This window comes from Coffea eugenioides, chromosome 6, assembly GCF_003713205.1.
Source record: "Coffea eugenioides isolate CCC68of chromosome 6, Ceug_1.0, whole genome shotgun sequence".
Taxonomy (NCBI): Eukaryota; Viridiplantae; Streptophyta; class Magnoliopsida; order Gentianales; family Rubiaceae; genus Coffea; species Coffea eugenioides.
The window spans coordinates 19,033,331-19,054,024 of NC_040040.1; the positions used below are offsets into that span (position 1 = coordinate 19,033,331).

At 35.1% G+C, this 20,694-nt stretch overlaps 2 protein-coding genes and 1 long non-coding RNA gene across 3 annotated transcripts; all 3 read right to left on the reverse strand.

Moving 5' to 3' along the window:
• Positions 1-710: 710 nt before the first annotated feature.
• LOC113775617 (nuclear transcription factor Y subunit A-7-like) lies at positions 711-3,731 on the reverse strand. Its single transcript, XM_027320570.1, has 4 exons — positions 3,702-3,731; positions 2,174-2,239; positions 1,484-1,648; positions 711-1,365 (listed from the first exon to the last, which is right to left on the reverse strand). Exons 2-4 carry the CDS (start codon positions 2,228-2,230, stop codon positions 1,075-1,077), a joined length of 513 nt encoding a protein of 170 aa, XP_027176371.1. The 5' UTR covers positions 2,231-2,239; positions 3,702-3,731; the 3' UTR covers positions 711-1,074.
• Positions 3,732-3,931: 200 nt separating this feature from the next.
• LOC113776336 lies at positions 3,932-7,298 on the reverse strand. The gene is made up of 3 exons (XR_003468996.1): positions 7,162-7,298; positions 4,834-5,139; positions 3,932-4,024 (listed from the first exon to the last, which is right to left on the reverse strand). It is a non-coding gene; the product is annotated as an uncharacterized LOC113776336 (long non-coding RNA).
• A 9,212-nt stretch (positions 7,299-16,510) lies between these two features.
• LOC113772899 (G-type lectin S-receptor-like serine/threonine-protein kinase SD3-1) lies at positions 16,511-20,413 on the reverse strand. The gene is made up of 3 exons (XM_027317401.1): positions 20,264-20,413; positions 19,411-19,511; positions 16,511-19,073 (listed from the first exon to the last, which is right to left on the reverse strand). Exon 3 carries the CDS (start codon positions 19,020-19,022, stop codon positions 16,737-16,739), a length of 2,286 nt encoding a protein of 761 aa, XP_027173202.1. The 5' UTR covers positions 19,023-19,073; positions 19,411-19,511; positions 20,264-20,413; the 3' UTR covers positions 16,511-16,736.
• Between the last annotated feature and the right edge of the window lie 281 nt (positions 20,414-20,694).

Below are 20,694 nucleotides of genomic sequence, written 5' to 3' on the forward strand. Positions count from 1 at the left end.
TACAATAACAAAAAAAAAAAATCCAGCAATGAACACGTACTCCCCCAATTCCCCAAAAATGTTTTACCATGGCCTCAAACAAGGCCGCAAAAACCCAAGAATGGGATCCAACTGGGCTTGACTTCGCTTTGCTGGGTCCAAATTCGAGGTCAAACTTGAACATTCAAGGTCCGACTCGAATTCAAGTACAAGTATATATGAGCTTGAATTCGAACCTGATTAACCTCAAATTAAATTGAAATGAATTATAATAATTATTTTTTATAATAGATAATATATATATGTTACTCTAAATACATATAAAAAATAAAATAAAAGGAATATATGTTATTAGGCTCTAAGAGCATTTATGTCAAGTATCGAACAGCTCAAAAAATTCTACTAAGAACCTCGTCAAGTCAAGTATTAAACAGCTCAAACTCGACCAAAAAGCTCCGTCGAACTCAACCCGACCCGGATTAGTGATTAGTGATTGAGCAGGGTCACAACGATTAGTACATTGATTAGTGACTGAGCAGGCTGACAAGCTCTCACAAGTTAGCTCGATTCACTTTAGCCTCAAGCATTTTACATATCACTGTATTGGAAAAACGTAGTTGTAGTTTTGCAAAAATATTTTTCCAAAAAGTTTCACACACAACCTTGAGCCGTGTCCACATTGTAAAGGAAAGGGGGAGGCTGGAAGCAGCAAAGTTCGAGGTCCATCCCGCCTATGAAACATTGGCCTTAAACAAGAAGTGCATTTGAGGCTAATAATTATAGTGTCATAAGATTGTTTTGATAGCTAAGCAGCTGCAGCCATGCTGCTAAATACATCAGTAATTGGTTCATATGCCACCAGAAATACGTTAACCATACAACCGAAACTCTCAGACCAAAATTTTGCTCGTAAGAACGATCCATCCCTCTTATAGAAACGCCCGTTTCACAGCTGCAGAATGTGTCACAGTATCACACACAACTTTACAAGCTATCAACATTGTATCAAGCTAAAAGACACTTTTTAGCAGTGGTGAGGAATTTCTCCATCCCAACTTTCCAGTCCGATGGTTACCTGGAAGTCCCTATTGGTAGTTATTGAGTTTTACAATGGTATTGATATCCCCATTCAAAAGTGTTTGTGTTCTGCATTTCTTGGAGCAGAAACCCCCTCACTTCGTTACAGCTCTTCTGAGAAGTGCTGGAAAAGGGATGCTGAGAACCAAGTGAATCCTTCATCTCTGTGGGCGTAGCATTAAAATCGATGCTCTTCTTGGAAGCAGCACGGCTATCTGATTTATCAACATTCTTTTTGCTCAGGAACCTGCCTCCGCAACCTCTGGCTCTTCTCATAGCATGCAAGTGTCGAGATTCATGAAGATACGGCTGGAAAGCAAGCAACAGAAGCCTTAATCATACAACATGATCTCTAAAACCATCAGTGGACGCTGGAGAGTGCATCACATGATCCACTGAGATCAATTAAACAAAAGCTAAAACCAACCTTTCTAGCTTTCGCCACCTTATTTTCCAACTCAGCCTTTGCGCGCAGTTGTCTTCGCCTTAAAATCCCATGGTATTGTTTCGCGTTCACATACACTGGTTCCTCCGCCAATTCAAGAGGCAATGCCAACCTAGAGTCGTGCATACTTTGCAAGTCTGGATGCACCTAAAACACAAAATATTATGTAAAACATTACATTAGGACAAAAAGAAAAGTTTGTGCTGAACTAAGCTGTCTCTGAAACTGGAAAGTCTTTGTGTTATACTCCTCGCAAACAGATCAAACAACAGAAGGAAGATAACTGAATCAATCTCCCCACTCAGCTCCACATCAGAAATTCCATACAGCGTGCCCCTATGCTGGACGAAAAGTAGTTTAAATCTCATCAGCTCTTAGAACCATTTCTTTAGTAAAATACATTTGCATATCATCCTTTCAACCAACTCATGAAAATATTGATGGATTTTAGGTCCCGCCCCCTTTTCCCATGGATACCGTACCACTTGCTTGGCATAGACTGATTGATGCACTTATGACACATTAAACATACTTCACAATCAAACTAACACATAATTCTTCAATGCCATCAGACCATTATAGATGTTACCTTATATCCATGCAGTCAACTAGATCTAAACTCGGATAGAGTGTAAATTTGTTATAAAAAATATTCTACGCTATATTAACAACCTCTAAACTGTCATCTGAAAGCAGGAAACGGTTGCCAGAATCACTTTTTCCATGCATGCCATTTTCCTGGAAAAAAAATTTTCAGGTGAAGACATAAAACATCCAAATGAAAACTGTTATCTAAATCTCTCTCACTGGTTTTGTTCTTTCTGGTAAGTTATGTTGATGTAGTCTTCTTCCAAAATATTTAATTGCACACCAAAAATTATATGTTTCTTCATCAAGCGTAATTCAGACATACAGAACTAAACGACTATCAAAAAGAACATCAATTCGAAATTCTGTTTAGGCTTCTTGAACATACATGTAAGGAAGAGTATATAAGTTCATTGATCCACCAGATATGTTTAATTCTAAGATGGCCACCCATTGTTAGCCATTACATCTTAGTTATCAGGCACTTTATAAATCAAAGGCCGTTAAGCACATTAGTAAAGAACCTTTATATCTGGAAGCACTAGTAGTACAGTTTCTCCAACAGCAAATCCAGCAATGATCATACTCATCATTGCTAAGTTGCATTAAGTACAAAAAAGATTAAGGATAACATTAGAGCAGAGGATATCGTTACTTAAAGAAAAGTTCCAAGTCAATGAATCAATTTTTTAACTACTACTTTAGTTTGCTGATCAGCATACCTAGGACATTTGTCACTGCAATTGCATATATCCTCTAATTGGAGAGAGAATCTTGTTGTGTGTTTAAGTTCTCATATTGTGTTAGGCTGAAGGCCAAGGGTAATTCAGAAAATATATGTAAAAGGTAACATCAAAAGGGCTCCTCCTGCTTTATGTTTATGTTGATGATATGTTAGTTTTTTGTTACTTCTACCTGAATCTTTGTACGGCAATTTTCAAGACTACTCAGCAAAACTAATGAAGCTTCTGTATATAACAGTTGGATATCTGTTCTGCAAATCAAATCTGATGTTATAGTTTATATATAGTCAAGTATGACTTGTTAGTTGCTGTAATTTACTCAAATTTGAAATTATTGGTTGCAGTTCCACTAATTATCACCTTGAATCAAGCCCTGTTCAATGTTCAGTAGTTCTAGTGATTATAGTTGTCCACGTCTCAAAACTTGATGTTCCTGAGATGACATTTAGATTTCTGAAGTGACATTGATCAATCTATCTTTCACATGGAGATACAAAAGCCAGCAAAAACTGTTAAGATTTGGAGTCACTCTAGACCGTTTCATTCGTATTAATGCTTAATCCAGTGAAGCAAAAAATTATTAACGCATCATGCATAGCAAATGGTTGAGCATAACAAGTTTACTTTACAGTGCACAAAGAAATAAATCAAGAATCGGAGTAACTTCTTTAAGGATTTTCAAATTCATGGAACATAAAAGCTATTGAAACCCCTAATTCTGCAATGATCGAAGTGGACCAAGAAGAATGCTCAAGACAGAGACTGACCACGTTCACAGCATCAACATTAGCAGGCACAAAGAAAATGCAGATTCAAGCCAAGCATATATCCAAAATGTGTATATAGAGGAGAGAGTCCGGCTTACATACCCAAGTTTGACCATGACAAGGATATGTTGTGCACGCCTGGGAAAGGAAAAGAGAAGAAAAAAAAAAAGCAAAGATTTATTAGAAAGACAATGAGAATAATAATTTCAGGTTCACGAAAGAAACATATTAATTTTAGATGCAAACAAAAATTCCAATTAAATTATGGAAGCCATGGATTCTCACATATGTACGTTGGAAGAAGGAAGAGAAATACATTGGATGATTGCTTACAAGTTTCAGTTGAGTAACTGGTATTAGATGTTCGCTCATCGTCGGAGAAGCTATACTTGAGAATTTGAGAAGTTCTTGTGCACTATTTTGGTCTAAACATTCAGACCAAAAAAAAAAATTATCTTGACATCCGTATCATGTAAATCAGTAAGTACTTATGATTGCTCATTGTAGCAAAAAGAAGACATAGCCCTTATACTACACTTAAGAAACTAATGAACTACTTCTTTATTTTACTCACAAATTAAAGAATACACAAGATTAACAATTGTTGACATCATTAACAAAGTTAGCCAAACAATTGAATTGAATGTCAATGGAAAGATTATGGTAATGTGGTGTAATCATAGTAAGGATGTCAATGGCAGAGAGTGGAAGACAACAATTAGACAAGCATAAATTAAGACCTTTTTAAAACACGATAAACACTAATTGATAGAAGTTATCCAAGAGGAGCCTTGGAATGGTAAGACATTGGTTGTTCCAAGACGTTCGCTTTAACTTTTGGTACGTATGATATAAACAAATTCACCTATCAGCCACTCCCACAAAAGTGCCAAAAGGACACAAGAAGCACAATGGATACAGTATCAAACATATTGGTGATGGAAACAAAACAAAAATGTCCCTTTCAGAGCTTTCCTTTCTTCCCCTTTGCAAGCAACATACGTCTTGTTGAGACTCAAAAAGACATTTTGAGTGTGCTCTATTTTTGCTTTTTTATACACATTTAAATGAACCAACCATCGTTAAGAAGCAACAGCAATCACCAAACCGCTATTGGATCTTAAAAAAGGCCCGACTTACAAAGAATCACTTGTTACATCCTGCAAGTCAAAATTAAAATTGGAAAGCGGGAAAATACAGGAAGTGTCTTGATACTACTATAAATCCTTAGTACCTGATTCTAGGAACTTTGCAGTTTCCACTTCTCTGTATATTTCACCTCCACTTTTCTCCAAAAACTTTGCTTCTAATTCATTAGATGTTGTCACCAGTCCAGCATTTTGTTGGCTTGGCAAGGTTAGACTTGATCTGCTATTACCAAACACTAATACTTCTGTGGAGACACTACTGTTATTTTCAAAACCACTCAAATAACTCCGTGAATCAGTTGATGCATGTGAAATGCTTTTCACAGCGGACTCCAGCTTGTCAAATGTGCCTGATTTTTCCCGCATAGTTTTGATATTTACTCTGCTGTAATCTGCTGATGATAATAACAAAATTACCAGGATGTGTTAGCGTTAAATAAAAAAAAAATTCAAAGGCCATGTTCTTAGCGTTAAATTTCATGGAAGTGGGGCGACTCATGATGGTTCAGTTACATTCAGGAAAGGATCTCTCATCGAATTCCTCGGTATTTTTTTTCCCCAAAAGAACTCTTTAAAATATGTTGAATACAGTAGAATTTTTGGATCGCATTAGTTTTTCTCTAAAATTAATTATCGATTTCCTATTTAATCCTAACCAATATTTTGGAACTCAGACCGGTGATCGAACCGGTAAGGTAGTCGAGTCAAGGTTCGACCGGTTCAATCCTAGTTCATTGATTTTATTTATTTATTCATTATTTTTAAAAATAAAAGATAACAAATAAGCAGAAATATATAAAATCAACACCAAAATCCTAAATTTTGTAATATCTTATGGAGCAGATTTACTAATCTGGTACCTTCTAATTCATCCGCCAAATAAAAGAAAAAGCATTTCATAAAGAAATAAATAATCAACAAAATTATGAACAAATCTATCCAATATTTTACATGAAACAAGGAAGAGTTTAACTTTCCCAACTCAAGAATAAATTTGATAGGATTTGTAAAATTAACTCCAAAAAAAGGAGAAAAATATGAATATGAAAACAAAAGATAGAAGGGAAAAGGAAAACAATTGTGTTTCTTTATCTATTGAGCTCAACTTCATTATCATTTTTATCATCAATAATGTAAAAGAAAAAATAGAAGAGAAGAGGGGGGAAAAAAGAGATAAGCGAGGCTTGTCGAGCGGCTGCTGGAAGTGGAAATTCTTAGAGGAGGAAAGAAGATTGAAAGTTTCTTTAGTTTTTAGCTGGATTAGTTATTTTGCTTTTAAGTTGGGCTAGGTAAGTTTTTTTTTTCTAATTTGAGAAAAAAGGCCCATCAACCAACTTAATTTTAGTAGCAGACAATTAGTTGTAGTTGTTAAGCTTTGATAGAAACTAAAAGCCCGAAAAAGTCAGCAACCATTAGGAAAAAAAAAAAAAAAAGTTGAAGTCACAAGTAAAAAATTCAAAAACGTGACTTGACCGGTTTAAGCCGTTCATTTCGGTTCGCCGGTTTTGATTGATTTTTTAAACTTTTGTTCGATCGGTCGAATCGACTGATCCGATCCAATTTTTAAAACATCGATCCTAACTTTCAATATTCCTGAATTTTTGGAGACTATCAAAAGTGAAACATAATCCATCAGAGAGATACCAAAGCAAATCGGCCTATGAGGTTATGGGCTTGTTCTCTGCTTACTTTATTTACGCGATTGTAGTTTCCGATTTTGGACATAACCCATCTTCTTGTTTGCTTTTCCATCTAGATTATTAAATTATCCAGTTGCCAAAAAAGATAAAATCCTGAATCTAGTAAATAGTAGCTATAACTAATTCTTACTATTTTAGCCTCGTCTTTTCACAATCACCTTTTGCAGATTTACCTACAGCAAATTAAACAAGACCCATATATGCTACAGCACATTTCGGATCACGCAATAGAATACTCCTAACAACTAAACTCCTCTTGATGTCCAAATGAAAAGTCAAATTACAGAATACTTTACTGAAGTGGTATATGTGAAAAACTTAACACCATAGATATAATTCAGATATGTCAGAGTTTGTGTAATTTTTGGCATTATTTTTGGAGTTTATTACTGTAAACTGCACCTACAAAAATAATTTTTGGAAACCATAGACACATCCATTTTCTTTGTTGCACTAATAGATGTTAAGATCGAGACAATAATGCTCACTAACAAATGCATAACCCCAACATGCAGCAACAAACGAAATGGAGTTAAGTTATGCATCCTCAACTCATTATCACACTCTGCTACATGTGTAAATTTTTTAAGGAAAAAAAAAAAAAGAAGAGATATGAACTCCCCAACAAAGCAAAAGTGTCGAAAAGAAACTGTAGTACATATAAAAACCAAAACATGCAGATATCGAAAAGGGATTAATCTCAAGAAGACTTACACTAGATGATCATGAGCAAACAGGTTTTGGATTCCTTTCATGCATGCAATCCCATAAGGCTAAGAAGATAAAGAGGGTTGATGGAGTAGTTTCAGTATCTGAATGCCGTGTGAGGTGGGGTTTTTGTAGTAGCAGGAGATGATGATGAATATGGAAAGACGGCCATAGACTGGCAGGTAGATAAAAGGAGAGGAGAGAGAATCAAGAAGCGAAGGTAAGAGAGAGTGACCAGATCGAGTGGCATGCGAATGTACAACTCAATCTTAGGATCAATCTTAAAGACAGCGATGTCTTCTGCTTCCCTTTCTTTCTTTCCTTCCTTCCTTCCTTCCCTGTTTAATAGTTTAATAATAATAACAGTTGACAGGTATTACCACATCTAGCAGCCACTTGGACAGACTCCGCCCTAGATTTTGCCCATAATGACGTTAATGTCCAATGCCTTCCTCAAATAGTAACCCTATATATATTACCCAATCATGCAGACTGGATAAACAAATTTGATGTCATTTTCTGTACAAAAAAGTAGAAAAATATTTTAAATGAAAAGGTTAATTTAACAAGTAAGATCTAATTTGCCTATGAACACATTGGCTATACAACTAGCATATGGAAGTAATCAAATTCTCGTGACATCCATTCCAAATTTGTTTTGACAATTCATATTATTATTAGCAAATTGGAGAAAGGCATTGGGATTCACCATTCCCAAGTTGCTTTATAAGGAAGGCAAACTTGTGACTAAGACAAGAATTCTAAGTTATCTTGTCGAGGAGGATATGTTGCAGATTGTCTTTCATCGTAAATAAAAGAATTACTTTTTTCAAAAAAAAAAAGTATTTTTCAGTCTTTATTGTTTGAAAATTGAAGTATTCAAAATTTATTTCAAGACAATGGATAAATTAGTAGACCAATTGTCCTTCTAAACTCGTTTGGATTGCTATTCTTTGAAGTTTTAATAGAAAAATATATTCTGGTGATTTAATATATGTGAAATAAAAATATGATTAGAAAATATGTTCACAAAAAGAAAAATGAAGATCTGAACAAAGCATGTACACTAACCAAACAACTCAGTCTAAATTTAAAGGGACTATTATGAGATAAGATTCAAAATACGTAAAAATGGAAATATGTACATACAATTAATTATGATCTATTTACTTACAAAAAAAAAAAGAATTTCTCAAAACAAAAGTTACATTACTCGTTTAGTGCTAAAAACATACAATTTTTTTTTAAATACATCCGAAAATTCAAAGCCTAATATAAAGTGAAGCTTTCTTGTTTGGATTATGACTTTTTAACAAAAAAATTTTATGTTTTTCGTGAATGTATTTCTCAATCACATTTTTATCAAATATAATCAAATTGTTAAGGTACATTTTTCTAAAAAATTTTAAAAATAGCAATTCAAATGGAAGCTTAATATTTAGTCAAATTCATGAGGCAAGTATACCAAGTAACTAGTCATGGGGCTAAACCATCTTGCCACCATAGGCAGAAAAATGAAGGGGTAGAGTCGTCTTTAAGAAGTGACACTACTGATAACCTGTGGACTTGTACCGCAAGATGACATTAGCGTGATTAAGATAATCAGAGGCGACAATAAATTGATTAATGATTAACATTGATTTGTATTATTGGTCCAGTTTTGCATGTGCTGGCCCTCCAGCTTAAGCCGCTACGTGTCGAGAAATGGTGGGGCCCGATTACCTACTTCCCCCGGTGCGAAGGCCAGGTGTTGAATCGGTCCCCTTCCTAATTGATGACTCAACCGCCAGATAACGGCGTCGCGCCGTTAATGGGGCCCGTTGTTTTGGAGTTGGGTGACAAGGCTTACCGTAAACCCCCTCCAAAGAAGCAAGACGACATCGCACGGGTCTGACAATAGCGACCGTCAACTTTCCACGCGTCCCCTGACTGGTATCAGCGAACGTCATCAACATTGTACAACCCTCAGTCAACTTTCCAATTTGTGATGGACTCTAAACAATGAATAATTACTCGGGATTAACTTTTCTTTCTTTTTTTTTTTTTAATATTACTGGATCAATTTTTCTTGAAACGTGTTCCTAGCCCCTGTTTGCTTGATTGTATGGTCAAGTCCGCTTCAAAATTTAGGGGCTCTTGTTTCTCGAATGGCCATTTTGCTCTTTCTCGATATTAGTAGATACATTTAAGGTTGCAAACGAGGCTAACAAAAGTAAACTATTTAAAGTTCAAACTTGTTTATTTGTTTTACGGAATTTAAAATCATGTTTAAAAGCTAGGCTCTTTTATTTATCAAGTAAAATTCGGATGAGTTTCTATTGAGTCAAAACCGAGTTGAGTTTGAGTAATTTGACTAGTTCACATGCAAATTTCAATATTACGTTAATCGAGTCAAGTTTGAGTAGACTTTGAAATTTTACAATGTATAAAATTGTATTTATTCTTTATTTGATTAATTAGCGAATCAAATTCGAACTTGCTTCAACCGAGTTGAACTCAATTTGAATATTGAACACCTTGATTTGCCTTTCAGTCTATGTTTTGAAGCTAGATCAATCGGTTCAATTGATTGAACCAAAAACCGAGTTGACATCCGATCTTTAAAAAATCATGAAACAAAACTTGGTCGAATCCAATCAAAAGTCGGGTTTGACCGAAAGAACCGCTTCAACCGGAATGAACTGTCTAAGATCTAAAGAAAAGTAAAGACGGACATTGGTTTGTGTAGTGGGGACCACTTAAAAACTAAATGCATGGGGCATGTGCTGTACACAATTGCCGCCAACATTGTGTGCCGTTTTTGACCGCCGTTGTATTTTTGAGATTTTTTAATTTTTTCCATCTTTTCCTTTTTTACCCTTTTTGTTTTCCTTTTTTGATTCTTTCTTTTAATTATTCTCAAATCTCTTCACATATCCTATCGTAAATCTCTCTCAAACAACTTCAATGGAAGATCTAAGTTAAAAAAGGGATAAAATATTAAAAAAAGAAAATAAAAAATTCACCTAGAAATATTTTATCAATTTTATGATTTGACCCTCAGAGTACTAGAAAACTATTATTACACCTAGAAACATTTTAGAACTTATAGCTATAGTCCTAAATTATTGTATTACTTTTCAAATAAGCCCTCCAATTTGGTTCTAATTAAATTGTAAATTGCATAAATTGCTACTTAATTATACTACCTTATTTGTATTTTCTTGTAAAGTATCTTAGAAACATCAAATATACATTGAACCTACATTTCTTAGTATTAATATATTTTTAGAAATTTTACATAATATATTAATTTTTAAAATTAAATATATTTATGATATCATAATGATGTTATCCGGTTCTTGGATGGGTTTGACCAACCCATTGATCCCTAATTCTTGACCTCAACTGAGTCGATAGCCAGTTCGAGTTTCAAAACATAGCTTTTAGTGAGAGAAATTTGTTTTCTTCGGAATCGTCTAAAGCGGGTGGGTTTCAATTCTGCTAACTTTTGATCTAAGATGGTATGGCTTTAGGCCCATCAACATTCAGATCAAGGGTAGGGTTTTTTTTTTTGGTCAAAGGTCAACTTCTATATATATGTATGATCAAGGGTAGATATTAGATAGAGGCGATTCAACGTTTCCTCTTAGGTATGATATCCTTGCCTAGGTCTATCTTAGGTATGATATCCTCTTAGGTTTCCTCTTGACCTCTTCAGGTCCTTCCCTCCCCATAGCATCGAATAAATGTAATTCTATCGGCCAAAAAAAAATTATATCCTTGCCTAGGTGCTTCTGCCACAAAATAGTGCAGCGAAATATTTTCCAAGAATAAAAAAAGAGAGGTGCTGGGAGGAAAGACCTCGCCCCATTTAGCAACCCATATCTGATCAAAAGTTGTGCGGGCGATGGGCTCAACTAAAATGAGATACGGGCTCAGAATGAAACGGCCAGTGCATCCATGGTTTGAAGAATTTTGGGCTTAACTGAGCATTCCCACCAGAACATGATACTCTTTTTCTGTGTTATGTATTAATTATGTTCTTTTTTTCTTCAAACGAGACAATTGGCTTTAGTTTAATGAAAATTCTACATAAAATTCTTACCTTTGACATCAGGTATACCAAAATTTATAGACAGCCGACCCACCGAACCTTCTAACTTTAGCATGGCCATGGTTCCATTTGGAACCGGGAACCGGAACCAAAACCGTGGAACCAGAATCGTGGTAGAACCTTAGATAAAAGTTCCGGTTCTCTAAAAAATAGAACCAGAACCAGAACCGTTAAAAAATAATTAATATAAGTAATGAGATAATTCGAAAAAATTAGTTGTGTTTAATAGGTTTTATGAAAGTTTAAATTTTAAGCCCAGAATTAAGAAAGTTTAAGAAAGTACTGAGACAACGTCGAGGTTAAGCCCAGAATCACTAGAAATTCAAGCATGCGTGGATGATTGGACTAGAGCAGAATATAGACAACAAGAAATGGAAAAAGATGAAGAAGAAGAATTCAATTATACAACTGATTCTAGTGTCGTCGCAAGCAACGAAGATGATTAAATAATTAATGTTTGTTTTGATATTTCATCTCAATTTCAATGAAAAAATCATGTATTTTCTTTTCCCTTTAAAATGATTACCATTTGATAGTGTAATGTATTTTTTAATTCGACAATGTAACGTACTTTTCATAAAATTTGTATTATCTATTTATTACTTTGTACTTTGTAGAATAATAATAAAATTAAAATATGATCTTATTTTGTATTTATTTTTTTACATCTATTTGAAATTTTAAATATATTGTTATATTCGTATTAAAATTGGTAAGGATAAGGAATTAAATAAAATTGTATACAACCATAAGGAACCAGAACCAGAACCATCTTAGATGGTGCGGTTCTGATTCAACTCTTTGAAGAACCAGAACCGACGGTTCTGGAACCGTGGCCATGCATCTAACTTTAGGAAGGAAAGAGAAGGAGGCGGATGCCGCTGCGGGTGAGAATTCAATTCATTCGCTTGTTCGTTGTGATTGGTTATTGAGTTTGATTGTTTGGATCGGTTATTTGATAATTTAGATCAATTTCAGTGGCTTTTTGGTGGTGATGTTATAAAAATGCCACTAAAATTGCTCAAAATACAGCAATCGCCACCGAAATTGGACCAATCAGAGGCTTCAATTTTGCAAATCAGCAATCCAATTGCAATCCAATTTCACTCATCCACGCTTTTATAGTAATAATAATATAGATTTGGGTTTTAAGCATGTAAAGGTGAAATCAGATTCTTGACTAGGAGTTCATCTCGTCAATCAGGATGCAGATGATCAAATCCGCTACAATATATTGTGAAAATCCGCAAGTTATTAGATCGGAATCATGAATGCAAATTGAGCCATTCTTGGAGGAATGGCAAGGCTTGTACCCATGCATTGGCTAAGGCAAGTCTTTTGAGTATGCAACATGGGATTATTTCCACAGAACCGGATTTGTTACTACTTATTAGCCAAGCCACGTTTTAATATGTAAGTCATGAAACTTCTTCTTTTCAATTTGGTACTTTTGTATTAATCTAACTATTGGATTGTTTTAAAGAAAAGAAGGGAATGGGGGAAACGAAGGAAAGATTTCACTGTCGTTGTTGTTGGATATTGCTGTGTTATAATTTAGCAACTCAATATCAAAGCATAACTGCCATTTGAAGATTAAATGGTAGAATCCAAGTACAGGCAAAAAATTTCACTCACACGCTAACGAGGTAATCTAAGTAAAGCGGAACTAATATTGGTTGGATTCAAATGCTAATCATTTCAAACTAAAAATCTTCTGAAATGCCCCTAAGAAGAAGACCTCAATGTCAGGAGGAGCAAAATATGCAATAGTGGTTGATGATCTTTTTGATAAGCACTGATCAGCAGCAGCTATTCTTCTCTTCTTTGGAGCTGATGGACATGTTCTAATCTCAGGTATTCTAAACCTCTTTGCCTTCGGTGTCGAATAAACAGCAGCATTCACCAAAAGATCTTTGCCATTATCCTCAATAAAGTTAATCTTCAAAGACCCTTTGCAAGTCTCAGCACTGCTGCAATGATCACAAGATAACTCCATGTTTTGCTGCTGCTGCTGTTGCTAACTGTTTTTTCTTCTGTTTCTTCTTCTTCTTCTTCTTCTTCTTGTGTTATATACTGCCATGATAAAGGCTAATTGCCAAGTAATTAGTCTCCTCTGCTGTTCTTATCCAAAGAAACAGTTGAAAAGTGCTCATACTTTGTCAAAAAACGACACTTGATTTGCTCCTGCTATATCTTTGCCAAGGTAAGCAATGAGATAATGAGCTTGAAAAACACAAAATTATGGGTTTTTAGCATTGAGCGATACCCCATTGGACTGTTGAATAATTGGCTTCTTGGAAGAGGTTATGTCATACTCGTAATAGGTACAAGAAGAACACTACAACAGCAGCAACTGCTACCACTAATAAAGAAATTTCAATTTAGCACTTTTTGAACAATTCTAACTTTTACCCTTCTACCAATGTACCTTGAGACTTTGAACTTTTGTAGGGTTTTCATAGCTGTGAAAAAAAAGGTTTTGCGGACATGCATTTACACTGACATAAATAAAGGTATGTTAGGTGGTGTTAATGAAATTTGATTGCTGGTTAAGTGGTTGGAGTTATCATACCTGTACACCAAATTTTATGTCTATCAAGATTTTTTTTAAAAAAAAATAAGAGAACAAAAATTCTAACTATCAAATCTATTAATGTGAAAATAAAATAAGAGAGCAAAAATTTTCATGTTTATTAATTTGATGATCTCTGTTCAAATATTTGAGTCTTTAAATTAAAAATTAGTTACTGTTTCTCTCGAGCTTAAATGTATTTTTCTCAACTAGGGTGGAGTCTGCCTTCTAAATCTTTTTGTACAGATAGGCCACTACTAGAAGATGGAAATTTTTTTTCTTTTTTTTTTTTGGATAAGGACTTTAAACCTCCCGGTGGGAAAGGAGAAAAATTAGTGTGTTCGGATAGAAGATTATTTGGGAAAATTATTTTTTTAAAAAATATTATAGCATTTTTTTAATGTGATATATGGGAGATGAAAAAATGATTGAAAAATATTTTAATGATACAATCAAATAAATTTTTACAAATAATAAGCTATCCAAACACACACACATAGGTGGTATTTTATTTCTTGTTACGAATTATGAGAAATAATGAAAATTTTGCAGGATAAATCATCCAGCCCAGACCACATGCATGTTAGGCTCACAACTTATGTTAGAGGGCCAGATGGGCTCACGTTGCTCCAGTGAGGCCCAAATTGTAAAGATGTGATCTATCCAATTAACCGAGAAAAGAAAATGAGAGGGAGTTTAGGCCGAAGAAGAAAAGGAAAAAGTAAAAGAGACTGAAATTAATTGTGTTGATGGCTTGGTGCTATCTTATGTTACATGCTACAATTGGTCTTGACTCTTGAAGCCACTGGGTTAGTGATCTGACATGTCTTCGGTTTAATTCCCAGCAATTCCAGATTTTGTATTAGATTCCCTGTATACTTCTCCAACCAATTCCTGGCCCAAATATAAATTTTTTTCTGAGAGCTCAAAATCTTCATTTCAAGAAAGTTTCTTATATTTTAGAATTCCAGTTCAAAAGCATTTAAACAAAGAATTAATCTTTTATACACTGACCGTGTATGCATTTTCACCACTGGATATATGACACATAATCTGAATTTGAATTTGAAAATCAAAATTTTGCATGTATATCGTACATTCAACCGTAATAATAATATATATGCTAACAGTGTATATAAGATTTACTTTTAAACAAAAGTCAGATCAAAGGAAAGAAAAGAGACCCTAAGCTTGGGAGTAGCAATGAAATTATTTACTTTTTTTAAGAAAATCATGAACTGAGTTTTAATTCTTGAGACGGTACAACTATGCAGAGAATAAATGAGGATGACATTTTTACTGCTTTGTTACGTATACTTTATCAAAGGGTTAAAAGCACGTTCCCCTAATGTTTGGTGCCATTTGCATTTTCTTTCTCGACGTTATTTTTGTTGCACTTTGCTCCCTCTGTTAAAGCCGCTTCAGCTTTTACGATTAAAAAATGTCTGAAGTTTCAATTTTGTCCTTGTCTTCGTTTTCCTCTATTCTTCTTTTCCTCCCCCAAACTTCTCATGTCACCCACTTCTGGCAAATGAAATTATTTACTTTTTTTTTAAAAGAAAATCATGAACTAAGTTCCCAAAATATTTTAATTCTATTAAAGAAAAAATCTAGTCATATTAAGTAAATTCGAAACTTTACAATTGTTAAAAATATTTCCTCCTCAAATCATGAACATCAACAAATGGACATAAGATATAAATATGGTAAGATATCTCTCATACACATGTCATGAAAATTTTTAATATTTTGACACAGAAGTTTTGTTGTTAAAAGTACATGATATTCTTTTTTGATAAATATACATAAAATGATTTTATTTTTATTTATGCAATAGATTTCAAGTGGATGTAATTTTCTTAAGGTAATTGGATCCCATTTTTATCAAATTCTATAGGTAAAACGACCTGTAGATCATTGAAATTCAATGACCTTTTTGGTAAAATGACCTTCGGCAATAAGTTATTTTACCGATAGAATTTGGTAAAATGACTTTGCTGGCCATTTTTTACCAATTTAATGACTTTTGTAGCCACAAAAAAAGTTTGATGACTGACCCATACCATACTTAATAGTTTAGTGACCTTTTTTACCATTCACTCTCAAAGTTTTGGTGCAAAGCTATCGGTGTCATCCAACATTTCTCTGAAAGTGCAGTAATCAACTAAGTACTTGGAAAACATGCAATCCGAACTTTAACCCTCTCAACCAAAAAGAAAAAGGACCGCCTAGCCTTGAAGCACGATGAGTTATAGTTACTCAGTGTCAAGACTTTGTCGTTGCTATCACTTTTTTCTGTTCCCTTTTGGGCAGAATTTGCGCTCACTATTACATTTCCCTGAGAAGCGTTATTAGGCAGCAAGCTTGACTTTTGTAGCCAAGAAGTTGGGAACAACTATGAACCATCAAAGGTGAGCATCAGTTTGAGCAGTCAAATCCAACACTGACTGCAAAAATAAAAGACTTTTTTCTAAACGTTTTATAGTTTTTAGCGTATCATTTTTGTACCTGATAATCTGTGTTGACAGCCTAATAAGACCTACAAAAATGTCCATTTGAATGTCCAATGGTTTAAACTTTAAAGCAAAGAAAATATCAATTCATGCTACACTGAAAAGGAGATCCACTACAAAAGAACAACACTAACGACAATGAAAAATTATAAAATTTCTGCACAGGCTTACTGATTAAAAAAATGCATCACAGAAATTCATTGCTCAAAATGGTTGCGCCCCCTTAAAGCTGAGCAAAGGATGGAATATGCTCATCAGAGATCTTCAGATGATGGAATAAGCATATGGACTATAAAGGGTACAACCATGCATTGATACTTGCATTTGCGCTGCTGTTACAATGAACTTAACTATACAATTGAGGGGGGAAGAGCAACTTAAAATGGGAGGGTAGAAGCCTTTACCCCGATTCTGCATTTGATTCCAGTTTTTCTTCTGATGATGTCCTAGAATGGCAATGAGAAAAGAGTGGTGGTGGAATATCAACACTCAATGTGCCTTCTAGCACCTTAACTACCTCGCCCATTGAAGGTCTCATCCGTGCATCAGCTTGCAGGCACCAGAATGCAATTCTCAATGCTCGTTGCAACTCATCTGAACTCACACTTCCTTCCAATCGACTATCAACTATTTCGTAGCTTTGGTCAGCTAGCCATTTTTCATATGCCCATTCACAAGCATCATCTGCATTTTGGCTTCCACTCATTATTTTCACCAACATCTTCCCAAAATCTCTAACATCTGCCTCTGCAGTTTGTTCGGTGTCTGATTCTTCACTAAGAAAAGTCTGCAACCCAAATTCACTCACCTTGACTTCAAAGTTATCATCTAAAAGCACATTTTCACATTTTAAATTCCCGTGACTTACGTAAACTCTACATCCTGTATGCAAGTAATAAATAGCCCTTGCCACTGCTAAGCAAATGCTTATCCTTCTTCTCCAAGTCAATCTCTTGCACATTTTTGGATCTTCCAAACAATCTCCAAGTGAGCCGTTCTTTGCAAATTCATAGACCAAGAGCCTGTTGCTTGAATCACAACAGTAACCATCCAACTTTAACAGATTCTTATGAAATATACTTCCTATTTTAGAAACTGCACTCCTGAACTTCCTTTCTTCAATGCTTGTAGCCAAATCTTTGATTGCAACTGGTCGTTTATCTGGAAGTACACCTTTGAACACCTTGGGACCAATCTTGTGCTTAAAATTCTCTGTCAGCTCAGTAATCTCAGCATATGATAACATGATACAACCTCCGGTATTAGGATCCACATTACTAAAATCAGTTTTCTTCCTGATATATTTTCTTCTCCTCAAAAAGTAGAATCCAGCACAAAGTTGGATCACAAGAATTATGCCAAATGTTCCTGCAGCAACTCCAATAAGACAAGGAATGCAGATTTTCCGCGATGACTTTTGAATAAGTTTAGATTCAGGGGATTGAGGTAAAACTGCAACAGGATCTGAACATGTCTTTATCAGAGATATAGAACCCAATGAAGGATCAGACTTGCCACTCATATATCTAGTGTTTTTTATTCGGCATTGTGGAGTGCCATTGTTTATGAAGGTTACAGCAGTACAACGTGGGTCTTTCTCACACAAGGTTTTACATTCTTGCAGGTTGGTATGGACAATTGTATCGTTAGGCGGGTAAATTCCATATAGAAAAGTATGCTCATACAGAATCAGGGAAGAACCAGAATCACAATTTTCATCAGAGGAAGCCAAACATTTTGAGTTAAACTCACCAGCTGGCATGTATGGACATTTGCAAACTGGTAAGCCAGACTCGTTGAATACACAAATGCCATGGACGCCACAAGTTGCAAATACATCACACTGATTGTTGACAGCTTGCCAAACAGATCTCCATGAGCTTGAAGCATTTTGCCAAGAGTACAACCGAAGATTTCCATCAGCATCCAGCCTAAGAAACCGAAAATGTATGTTCGAATCATTGTGGTCGTCTCCAAAAATGGACCAAATAGACTTGGATGTTTGGTCAATTAATTGCAGTGTTCCATCAGCACTAAGTATTGCTCGATGAGCTGACTGGGATGGATTCCCACTGGTCCAGTAAATGATGCTAGTTTCCCACCTAAGTTGCAATTGACCAGAGTCACCCATATAAAGACTGTAATAGCTCGAAACAGGACTGTTACTAGGAGGCCGGAGTAAATGGGAAGCAGAGAAATTCTGGCCTGGGAGAAGTGTATCAGAGGGATTATCAAAACTCTGCCAAACAGTGCTCTTTTGTTTGTTCAGCAGGACAAAATTACCATCATCACGAAGAAGAGCTGATACGACAGATGCATTACTAGTTTTGCTTGTCCAAGCAGTTATTCCAGTGTCAGAATCAAAAAGAAACAATTCCCCACTCTCATCAAGCTGGAAATATGACTTGTTACCAACTTTAAGGTCTGCTCCAGCCACCCAAACCACTGTTTGCTTATCTATAGGGATCGAACTTGAATTAAAGTGAATGCCAACTTTATATAGGTTGAAATAACTAAAAAATCCAATTGCAAAATCCCCATTGGAGGAGACCCAAAAGTTGTTATCTTCTACCGAGATTTTGGAGCCTAGTCGAATTTCTGAACTGACAACAAAGTTAAGGAGCAGGGTAAGAGAAATACAGAGCTGGACTGCTGTACTGAAGATCAATTTTTCTTGTCTAAGCATATCTGCATATGCTCAAAGATGAAGATAGCAACAGAATTGGACCACATCCAGCTGCCGCAGAACAAGAAGCAATGATTCAAATCTAACAGGGCAACAATTAAGCTAACAAAATTGCTAAGCTTTGAAACACGAGGAAACCTGTAGTTGCTTGGAAAAGACAAGCAGAAAGAAATGGCTATCATTTCACCATAGGGAAGAGTATTCTAAACTGTCTTTATCATTTTGAAAGGACTGAAGTAATTTTGTAGAACTATTGGGTAGAGGAATCAAAAAGTCTTGTAATTTAGGTTTATGTTAACTTAGTCAATATCTAAACCAAATGCACATGTAGTTGAATGAAAGATGTAGAACGATAGAAAATAGACTGCAACATTTTAGAATATGATACCTGAAAAGGTATTCACAGTCCTCAAGCTTCAGGACAACTCTGGTAGATGCTTCTATTGGCAAGAGCTTGTATGCAGCCAGGGATACAACACTGGTTTGGTCCTAGTTGAAAAATCAACATGTTAGAAACAAATGAATCCACAGATGATGATTACACCAAAGAGCTCATGACCTAAACAATTCAATCCTGGACCACCATGTATTCCACAAATGCATTTCAACATATATTTATTTTATGGATTTGATTGGGCCTGGTGTTGAAATCTTGGTTCAAATGGGACCCAATACAGGTCAAAATTATGAGCCTAAAGGCTTATACAATCACTTCGTGAACCTCAAACAGACAAGAAGAAGTGTTTTACAGGTATTCAAAGTTGTAAAGATCAAGGACTACTGCAACCATATGATATTGATATAACAAAAGAAAAAAAAAAGAATATACATGAAGATATTATCACAAGTCAACACATAAAACAAAAGACTAATCTACTTTATTGGTTGGTCATTGATGGTAATTTTTACAAAAATTGCAGCTATACAAAACATTCTTTGTACTAAAAACTGTAACTTTTTCAAAACTTAAACCCAAATTTAGGCCAATGGCCCATTGAAAAGAGCATTTGTGCAAGATCAAATTTTTATGTTCAAAGGAGAAACTGCAGGCAAAAATAAGTGAAGAATCAGTGTGAAGAATGTAGTTAAACCAGTAAAAATGCGTACAACTTCTTCTGGGATGGAACTAAATGCAGAGAAAATGAGAACCCATGTTTCAAACACTTCAAAACAATTGAGCAAAATACAATAATGTGGCGTTTTTCTATTTTCCTTTGTTGCCAGAGTGAAAGAGGGAATACTATGTAAGAGAGATGTGGCCTAGTTGGAAGGTTGAATCCACTGCAGATTTGGTTGCATTGTCGCCGGAAATGGGAACGGAAAGTCGTCGGAGTCAGTGGAGAGAATTTGCCGGAGAACCTTTGGCTTTGAGGATTTTGTTGTTGAAGAGTGTGAACTGTGGAAGTGTAGTCAAAGAGAACAAGCGAAAGTCTAATCCAGACATAAGTCTTAAATTAATGTCACATAAATAGAAAATAATGCAGGCGCAGCAGCCGGTGGCCCCACCATTTGGGTATCCATTATATATAACCCAAAAAAAAAAGAGAAAGAAAGAAGATAGAGTTAGAGTTGACAATTGACAAAAAAAAAAAAAAATAAGACGTAATATTTGTTAGATGGAGTTATCAAATGGTAATTCTGCATTTTATAAGTTATAATCAGGACATACAAA

Bases quoted from the DNA above. Each gene is read 5' to 3' on its own strand.
- LOC113775617 (XM_027320570.1), bottom strand. From the start codon at position 2,230: ATGCATGGAAAAAGTGATTCTGGCAACCGTTTCCTGCTTTCAGATGAC. The intron at 1,649-2,173 runs GTTGTTAATATA...TTTGTGTTTTAG, and splicing joins TTTCAGATGACAGTTTAGAG to GTGCATCCAGACTTGCAAAG. The intron at 1,366-1,483 runs GTTGGTTTTAGC...CTTGCTTTCCAG, and splicing joins AGGTGGCGAAAGCTAGAAAG to CCGTATCTTCATGAATCTCG.
- LOC113772899 (XM_027317401.1), bottom strand. From the start codon at position 19,022: ATGCTTAGACAAGAAAAATTGATCTTCAGTACAGCAGTCCAGCTCTGT.